The sequence below is a fragment of a genome, unplaced genomic scaffold (genome assembly GCF_019419815.1).
Source record: "Pyrus x bretschneideri cultivar Hongxiangsu unplaced genomic scaffold, Pyrus_bretschneideri_v1 Contig5, whole genome shotgun sequence".
NCBI classification, from domain to species: domain Eukaryota; kingdom Viridiplantae; phylum Streptophyta; class Magnoliopsida; order Rosales; family Rosaceae; genus Pyrus; species Pyrus x bretschneideri.
In genome coordinates, this window is record NW_025999787.1 from 1,917,425 (window position 1) to 1,927,667 (window position 10,243).

Here is a 10,243-nt window from a genome sequence, read left to right on the forward strand (position 1 = left end):
AGAGCATTGGCCCCTTCGTACTAACGTCGTAAGATTTTTCGTTAGTTTGATGACGTGGTCTTTGTGTGCCCCATATTTTTCTTCACTAAATGCTATGTGGCTTAAAAATTCAAAATAAAAATAAATACAAACATTAAGAAAAAAAATAAAAATACTAAAAATATAAAAGTTAACTCTCTCCCGTCTTCCCTTCTGCCTCGCCTCCTCCAAACCCCAGCCACACCATTGTAGCACTCTCCAAACAACCAAAACAAAAGAAAGTTTCTAATCCAAATTTTGAACACGTCTCCCTTTGTAAACGAATTCACAATGACATCCATCCAGGCTGTCTCGACAGGTAAGATTCAAGAATTTTGTGGGGGTGTGGGTTCGGGGTTGGGTGAAGTCTGTGATCCGTGGGCTACAGGTTGGGATCGGCTGGGGAGTGGGGATTAACGTTTGGGGGTTGGAAGTGAAAGCTTGGCCGGGTGTGTATCAAAGATTGAAGTTGAAGGAGTGGCCTGCGAGTGTTGGTGGATAAGGTATACAGGTGAAACTAACATGTAAACACTTAAGAGCAACTCCAGCCCAGCGGGCTTGACTGGCACCCAGTGAAGAAAACAGCCCGGCCTGCAAGAAAAGAGGTCCAGCCCGCACATTTGACTGGCACCCAGCCCGTGCCAGTCTGTTGCCCAGCCCAAAATGGACAGACCCAGAAGCCGGTCTGTTTGATGGCGCGTGCAACACACGCGGCTGCCCAGGCGAGTAGCCGACAAGATTTGCAGGCGCTGGGGCCCGCGTGCAGATGCTTTGCAGTCGTCCGGGTGAAGGAAACGTGGCCTCCTCAGAGCCGTTGGATTTCCAACGGCTAGTTTTTTAGGCCGTTGGATTTCCAACGGTAAAAAAAATTTAAATTTAAATTTTAAATTGGACCGTTCGATCACAGATCAACGGTCCACGTTTATTTCACCAAAAAATTAAAAAAAAAAAAAAAAAAAAGGCCCAACGGTCAGAAATTTGACCGTTGGCCACGTGGCGTAATGAGTGCTGTTGGATTTGATTATTTTTCAAATCCAACGGTCCCGATTAATTACAACATTAAAATTTATTAAAAATTAATAAAAAATGTCAAAAATTTTTAAAAAAATACAGAAAAATTTTAAAAAATACATTTTTTTTTTCTATAAATACCTAACCCTCATCTTCCACCTTACACCACATTTCAATATTTTCTACACTTTCTACACTTTCTACATTTGAATATTTTGTACACTTTGAGAGAAAAAAATGACTTCGTGGAAGCTCAGTGAAGATGTTACGTTGTGTGAATGTTGGGTTCGCACTACTCATGACCCGATTACGGGTAATGAGATGGATAAGCGAGAAATGTGGAGTAAAATTACGAAATCGTTCAACGATGTACATGGAAAAGATGCCAGATCTAGTCAAGGTCTTCAAGGTCATTGGAAAAAACTCAACGCATCCTTTACTTGTTGGAAAAACGCCCTCTCTCATGCTTCTGGTAATTTGCGTAGTGGGACAAGTTTAGCGGATGAGGGTAACAATATTTTTATTTATTTATATGCATTCCACCCACATCAATATTTTAATTTATTTAATTTCTTATGTAATTTTTATGTAATATGCATTCCAAATACTTATGTAATTTTTATGTAATTTTTATATAATTTTTATGCATTCCACAATTCTTATTTAATTTCTTATGTAATTTTTATGTAATATGCATTCCAAATACTTATGTAATTTTTATGTAATTTTTATATAATTTTTATGCATTCCACAATTCTTATGTAATTTTTATGTAATTTTTATAGACACTACAAGCACAAGCATTCTACAATGCAAAGAACCATAACAAATCATTCAACAAATGGGAATGTTGGCAAATTGTCAAAGATTGCCCTAGATACAAAATTGTGGCAACCGGTCCAGAAGTTGTCATGCACGGTATGGGTCTACACAGTTCGCCAGAAGCAGACACAGCCGAACAAGAAGCCAACACATTTGAAGACACAGAAGGGATGCCTGAACAAGTGCCAGAGACCCAACCGACTCGTCAGTCCCTCAGGCCTCAAGGTAAAAAGGCATCAAAGAAAAAAGGTAGTTCTTCCAAAAATGACTACACTAAATATATGGAAGAACTTACTCGTCAAGGTGAAATGAACATGGCATGGGAAAAGGTAGAGATGAGGAAAAAGCTGCTGCTGTGGCAGCAATTATTGCAGCTACTGAGGCTCGTGATGCGGCGTCTGAGAGACAAAGAGAAATAGTTAATCGAGAGAACGAGATGATTAGAGAAGCACTTCATCGAGAGAATGAGATGCTTAGAGAAGAAAGGATGGCTCAAACAGATCGTGACACTATGAACAAGTCTCTAGTAGGACTGTCTCCGAATTCAAAATATTTTTGGACATCAGAAAAAAAGAGATGTCGTGCGAAGGAGGCGTGCAAGAGATGCCGAAACAAGTCAAGGGGGTTCCAGCTACAGAAATCCTAGCAACCAAGATCCTAGCACCACATATCCTAACTCCATAGACTTTATTTAATTTCTTATGTAATTTCTTATTTATTTTTAGAACTTTATTTAATTTCTTATGTAATTTCTTATTTATTTTTAGAACTTTATTTAATTTGTTATGTAATTTCTTATTTACTTTTAGAACTTTATTTAATTTAAAATTAAAATTACATAACCTCACCATTTAAACTTAAAAAAAAAACCATTTAAACTTAAAACACCAAATAAAATTACATAAAACACCATTTAAACTTAAAATTACATAACCTCACCATTTAAACTTAAAAAAAAAAAAAGCAAACACACTAAATAAGATTACTTAAAAAACAATACACTTTATTCTTCAACCACAAGCCTTATTTTAATTATCTTCGCCTTCGTGCAAGCTCCACTGATGCTCAATCAAGTCATTCTGGCGGGCTATGTGCCAGTATGGCTCTTGCAATGAAGTGTATCGTTGAACGATCAATTCATTGTAACGTCCATCCCGTTCCAACGGCTCGTGTTGCACGGGATCTTCGGTCCGGTCATGAGCATAGTAGATTTGTGTTCTTGAGTTGTTCATCGGATCCGGCTCGTATTCATCGACGGCATCATAATCATACTCGTCTTCAACAATCATGTTGTGGAGAATAATACACGTCATCATGATGGATCGAAGAGCCTCGACATCAAACATTCTAGCTGCAACCCCGACAATGGCCCAACGAGCTTGCAGGATACCAAAACAACGCTCGACATCCTTCCTACACCCTTCTTGACACTTTGCGAAGTGTTTCTCTTTTTCACTCTGCGGGTGTGGCACTGTTTTGACAAATGTTGACCACCTTGGGTAAATACCATCTGCAAGGTAGTATGGTCCCTCGTATTTAGTACCATTAACCCAATATGTGCATCTCGGCCCACGCCCTTGTAGCAGTTCGTCAAACACTGGAGATTGGGCAAGGACATTTAGGTCATTCTGAGCTCCTGGAACACCAAAAAAAGCATGCCAAATCCATGTATCAAAAGAAGCCACCGCTTCCAGAATGATGCTTTTGGCTCCTTTTCTGTCGCCATAAGCTCCTTGCCACGCACTTGGACAGTTTTTCCATGTCCAGTGCATGCAGTCGATGCTTCCAATCATGCCAGGGAAGCCTCGCATCTCAGCCTTCCTAAGAAGCCTTCGCATGTCCCTTGGCGTGGGTTGCCGAAGGTACTCATTGGTGTAGAGGGCTTCAATTGCAGAGCAAAACCGCATCAGGGACTCCAGAACTGTTGTTTTTCCCATCCTTGCGATCTCATCCACTTGATCTGCGGATGCTCCATATGCAAGCATTCGCAAGGCAGCCGTAATTTTTTGCTCAGGAAGAAGACCTAGAACATGAAAAGCATCCTCTTTTTGCACAAAATATGGATCATGGTTGCAAACATCACTCAAGATTTTAGCGAACAAACTTCGTTGCATTCTAAAACGACGTCTAAAAACATGATCAGGGTAAACGCTGTTGGGAATAAAATAATCTTCCAAGAGATCTTTACCTCGTCTTTCCCTTCTTCTATCGATGTTTGCCGCACGTCCGGGTTTGGCTATCTGACCCATAGCTTGCATGATACGGCGGGAATGTGAGGCCCTCCGCCTTCTATGGTGATCATCGTCATCCTCCTCCATTGCGAAGGCCTCATCTCCACCTCCACCTTGGTCAAGATTGACCAATTCTTCCTGTTGTGCCAACAACCTTTTCTGCTGCTCTTGCAACTGTTTATACGCTCTCCTTGAAGAAGATATTGTAAGAACTCAAGATTTGAAAATGATAAAGAAGAATTCTGAGCTAAAAAAAAGGATTGAGTTTAGTGTGAGGATGGATGTAGGGATGTAGGGTTTATATGGACAAAAAAAAAGAAGATGAGGTTCTGGACAATGCCACGTGGCACTACGTGATTGGTTGAAAATCTTAGCGGAAATCTATTCAAAAAATAGTACGTTCGGATAATGACACGTGGCGTGACGAGATTGGTTAAAAATCTTATCGAAATCTTGCCTAAATTATTGTAAACAGGAAGTGGCACGTGGGTTGTCGGGATTGGTTGAAAATCTTAGCGGAAATCTATTCAAAAAATAGTACGTTCGGATAATGACACGTGGCGTGACGAGATTGGTTAAAAATCATATCCGAAATTAAAATTATTTTTTTTTTATTATTTTATAAAAAAATTATTTAATATTTTAAATGGACTGGGCGCCAGCGCATTTTGTAGGGGTGGAGATCGTTTGTGCCAGCGCATTTTTAGACTAGGTGCCAGCACATTTTTTTTTGGGGTGGAGATGTTTTGGCCTATTACTGTTCATTGAGTCTGTTACTGTTCAATTAAGTGGATAAATGGGCTGGGTGCTGGCGCAAAGTGGATAGGGGTGGAGTTGCTCTAACGGAATTGGTAACGAAGGACTAACGCTCCACATCTTATCAAGTTCAAGGACCAAATATAATGATTTTTTAATTTAGGGACTTAAGCTACAATTTGAAGATAGTTAAGGGAACATTCCTCCCATTTCCTCTTTAGTGATGCTATCCAATAACAAGTCCACCCCTTTAAAGGGGAGGGCATGCAGACGGATTCTCTTTGTAAGGATACTAAGGATCCTCCAATCACATATATTCATCGTATATCGTGCGGTCAGAAATTATTGTAAATTTTTTTTATTTAAAATTGAATATAAACAGTATCTGATAAAAACTCGCAGCACGATGTACGATGAACGGATGTGATTGGAGGATCCAGTGAGGATCCTCTCTCAAGGGCAAGGACGAAGGAAATTGTTATTACTTTAAAGAGCAATTGATTTGCTACTTAATACTACGGTCTAGTGGTATTATTCTTTATTTGTAAGTGAGAGATCTTAGGTTTCATTCTTACCAAAGGCGAATTTGAACTACATTATTCCTAGCTCATTATGCAGCTAAGCCCGCTCCCTACCATGTAGATAATATCAGTTGTTAAAAAAAAAACAATTGATTTTGTGCAAGTTCATTTGTTTGAGAAGACGAAAGACGAGGTCAAAGATGATTACTATTCACAAATATATACATTTTTTTTTTTTTTACTTTATCCTCCACCTGTTATTATCATTTTAGATTTTCAATATGATTTTCAACCACTTTCGTCGCGCCACATGTCATTATACTGTATTTTGGATTTTATAGCTTTTTCTTCCCCGAATATTGTTTCTACTAAAAATTGTGCTATTTGGCCAACTTAATATGCCAAATATTGTCATTCAGTATTACAGTCTGATTGTATTTCTCTTCACTTGAAAGTGAGAGATTTTAGGTTTGAATCTTGTAGATGGCAAATTCGATACCAAATTAGGCTGCCTATTGTGTGGCTTTGCCAAACCCTCCTCGGTGTAAAAATATCGATGTACTCAAAAAAAAAAAAAAAAAAAAAAAAACAAAAAGCCAAATACGGGGTTATTTTTATCCATCCAAGTAGGAAAAAAAAACATAATATTTGATGAATTTGGTAGTTAGAGAACTTTTTCTCCAGTGGTACCTAACATCAAGTGGTACAAACAATAAATGAATGAGACTGAATATAGAAAATATACCAGTTGTGGAAATAAATTTAATGGCTAAAATACTTATAGCGCTACATAGCATTGAAGTCACACACTAGTTAGAAATGAAATAGTATTTTTGAAATATAGGAGCACTGCCACTTAACATTTTAGTTCAATGATATTCCTCTTTTTACTTATAAATGAGAAATTTTAAATTCGACTTTATGAATGACAAGTTCGAATCAAATTATTATGACTAATCACATTGTGTGAATGACAAGTCCGAATGAAGGTAGTTTGTTTATCTTGCGTTCAACTCCTTCCTTCAATCACTTATAAAAAGAATAACAAATTGACAATTTTTTTTAAACAATAAAAAATGGGCATTCAGAAGTAAACAAAAAATGCCAATAAGCATTATGATACTTTCTTTGCCCCTATACATTCCACAAACCATAAGCGAACCTGCATTTTGATCAAGTTATATTTTCTTTTCAGGAGTCAAAAACTGCTGGGGATTTAGGTTGCTAGGACAGAGCTTCTTTTCACTTGTCTTACGTTGTCCCTTCCGGGGACATCCGATAAAATTGGAACGATACAGAGAGATGTTCAAGGTTTAGGAATGTCCTAAAAAGTTCATAAATGATCTTTCGCAAAAAAAACTATCAAATCAGTATCAAAATAGTTTACATGATCTTTGTAGGTTAAAGGATCAAGTAAATCCAAAAGCTCGCTTTGCGGAGTCAAGGATGTTGGAGAGGAGCATTGAGGTTACAACAGGTCCGACCCCTCCTGGCACGGGTGTAATGGCCGACACCACTTTAACTGCCTCTTCATAGCACACATCTCCGGTGATACGGAAACCTCGCCTGCTACTAGGATCCTGCATAGTATGACCAACGAACACGGTACAGACTATCATTCACTATTATTATAAAACTAACGAACACGGTACAGACTATCATTCTTGAGATCGTAACATCCCAGTCTTTCAAACACAACTATGCTGTAATCTTTGATCAAAATTTATTTACTTGTATAGATTAAAACCCTAGATAACAACATACCCTAGTTCTTAGAAAACAAACTAATCATGATGATCCGGTAAGCCCGATTTAAACCACAAGCAAAGACCCATGATACAATTAAACCACAAGCAAACAATGGCATCGCTGAAATAACACTATCAATTCCTTGAAAAAACAAGGATAAAAGCAATTCTACAATCGACCAAGAACAACCCCTAAATGACCAATTCCATTAAGTTAGAAGCTTTGTCCAGAGCTTCTGGAAAGGCTTTTTTTTTTTCATTTCAACCTTCTCGCTTACCTTTTCATTTCAACCCTTCTACTCATGCCGTGTGTATTCCACCAGCACGCAAAACTAAAAATTTGATTACTTTTTAGTTGACAAACCAAAATGTTAATTATACTAAGGGAGAAAAATAGTGTATAATTAAAATTTTAATTTGACATTAGAAGAAGTGAGATGTTTGAAATGAGAAGCGGAGAAGGTAAGTGAGAAGGTTGCTAGCATTTCTCTTACATATTAATCGATGTTCAGCTATATATTAACTAGTGATGGTGTGGTCAATAATACCAGTAATAAATATATGGTCCTAGATCCGAGTAGTAATGACAGAATGCAACAGAAATTTCATGAAAACTTCATTGTAATAGGCGGATGAGTAACCTTTTAAACTATACTATTAGTAAGGATGTGCAGTAGCGTTCAAGGGTCCCTCATTGTCCTTAAGTTGCCTCAGGGACCAATTTCTACCCTAGAGTATTTAAATTTAGTCCGCCATCAGGCCTGTTAAATACTAAGGATGTTATAAATATCGTTACGATTTTCTATGGTCAGGACTCGTATGATCCTAAGCACTTCAATCTTCCTTTGTGATCACAAATGAATAAAGAGAGTAAAGTCACAAAATTCAAGTTTTTGTGATCCTACAAATCTAGTTTCGCTAGAAAATCATACGGAATGGTTTGCATAATAACTCTAAAGTGGCCAGGTTATGGAAATCCTATATCAAAAATGCATTTTAGGGTTGCAGGCGGGGACATTGAACTACTAACTTCGTTGTACACAATCATAAAGCCAGGAAACATAGATATTTCTCTTTAGAAGAAACAGATGAATGTACATTGATGTATTCAACCATAAGATAAAAACATGGGAATTCACCTTTACTGAATTTGTCCCCATATCGACTACAACTGCCCCTGGCATCAGCCAATCGCATCCGACTATATTTGGAATGCCAACATCTGAGACAACAATATCAGCTCGACGAGTAATTTGTTCTGGGTTGTTAGTGAATGAATGGACAGTACAAACAGTTGCATGGTGCCTCTGTCAAGGACTAAGGCAGCATCATTGAACAAATATTCAAACATTCCGATTTCTATACAGTAGAGAACAAAAGTTATGTATCACCTGCAATAGCAATGAAGTGGATAATCCCGCAATCTTGCTTCTCCCAATTACCACCGCATTCTTCCCAACGATCTCAACTCCATACCGGAGCAACAACTCTATGCAAGCCTTAGGAGCACAAGGAATGAATAACGGCTCCTTTCCCCGCAATGCAAGGTTCCCCATATTAAGGGGATGAAAGCCATCCACATCTTTTTCCGGACTAACGAAATTTATAACCCTTTCTTCGTCCAAATGCTGAACCAAATACCAAATTAACAACACTAAACTTAATTCAAAGCAACAGTTGTAAATAAATTTCAGATTCAAACAATTTGGTACCTGTGGCAGAGGGAGTTGAACAATTATACCGTGCATAGACGGGTTCTTGTTAAAACCCGAAACTACATCAATAAGCCGATTTTGAGAACAATCTTGGGGCAACTGCACAATGGAAGTTTCAATCCCAACTTCATTACAAGCCTTTAACTTTATATTGACAAAAGCTTGGGAGTCCTCTCTGTTGCCCGCCAAAACCACAGCCAACCTAGGAACGCTTCCAATGGCAGCTTTCATTCTACTTATTTCAGAAGCTACCTTTGATTTTATGTCCTTTGCAATCGGCTTTCCGCTCATAATTTCAGCACTTCTCGTACCTGCTGCTTTTGCAGCGTTGCATACAAATTACAATCGCCAGTTTAAACTAAAGGAAATAAGAGAGAGACCCATGATTGGGAATGTGCTGAAAATGTGAAAGTGTGGTGGGGAAAAGCACTTACGGTGGACGCCGCTGGAGAGGAGACGGTGGGCGGTTTGGGTGGGTATCCGGACGGGAGGGAGAATGAGAGGGCTTGAACATGGCGGTGAGATCTTCGCTGAAAACAAGGCTCTGGCTTTGGTACGAAATCTGTGGCAGACGCCCACCATAACGTCGCTACCTTCTATCCTTGATTATCGTACTATGCTCTCTACTGCTTTATTCGGTATCCGATTCCAGCGAAAGAAAAACCAAAGCGTAAATTCATTTTGCAGGTGAGGAAGAATACCACGTAGTAAGTAGTATTAAGTGGCTTTGCATTTTAGTTGAAATTTATAAAAAATGAAGTTTGCTTCGTGATAGTAATTTACAAGAAGTATGGTTATTGCATCGTCGTATGTTGCCTAGTTTATTTAGTGGAATAAATGATTCAGATTTACATTGTGAAGTATGTATTATTGCAAAAAATCATCGTGCTTCGTTTTGTCCTAGTATGAATAAAAGATTTTTTTCGTTTGAACTTGTGCATTCCGATGTTTGGGGACCTTCTCCAGTTGTTACTTCTTCTAGACTTCGGTGGTTTGTTACATTTGTTGATGATTGCACTCGTATGACATGGTTTTATGTGTTGAAAAATTAAAGTGATGTTGGTGCCATATTTCAGTCCTTTGCTCAGATGATTTAGACATAATATTCTTCAGTTATTAAAGTTTTACGTTCTGATAATTGAGGAGAATACATTAATTTTGAGTTGTCGAAGTTTCTCCGTGCTTAAGGAATTCTCCATGAAACCACGTGTCCACATACCCTATAACAAAATGGGGTTGTGGAGCATAAAACTCGCCACATTTTGGAGACAGCTTGTGCCTTACTCCTTGGGGCTTCGGTTCCTCAGCGTTTTTAGCCTGAAGCTGTTACCTATGCCGTATATGTCATTAATCCTATGCCCTCTCGGGTGGTTGGATTTCAAACACCTCTTCAAGTCCTCACTCAACATGCTCCAATGGTG

General features: G+C 38.4%; 1 protein-coding gene across 3 annotated transcripts; it reads right to left on the bottom strand.

The window, feature by feature from the left end:
• Nucleotides 1-6,574: 6,574 nt before the first annotated feature.
• LOC103954211 (bifunctional protein FolD 2) lies at nucleotides 6,575-9,524 on the bottom strand. Of its 3 annotated transcripts, none has more exons than XM_048568919.1 (5): nucleotides 9,257-9,524; nucleotides 8,820-9,133; nucleotides 8,499-8,735; nucleotides 8,247-8,414; nucleotides 6,575-6,939 (listed from the first exon to the last, which is right to left on the bottom strand). In XM_048568919.1, exons 1-5 carry the CDS (start codon nucleotides 9,402-9,404, stop codon nucleotides 6,769-6,771), a joined length of 1,038 nt encoding a protein of 345 aa, XP_048424876.1. In that variant the 5' UTR covers nucleotides 9,405-9,524; the 3' UTR covers nucleotides 6,575-6,768. The 3 variants fall into 3 exon arrangements, with proteins under 3 accessions (XP_048424876.1, XP_048424875.1, XP_048424877.1); XM_048568918.1 differs by having other exon boundaries at nucleotides 8,820-9,136; nucleotides 9,257-9,522; XM_048568920.1 differs by lacking the exon at nucleotides 8,247-8,414 and having other exon boundaries at nucleotides 8,820-9,136; nucleotides 9,257-9,523.
• Between the last annotated feature and the right edge of the window lie 719 nt (nucleotides 9,525-10,243).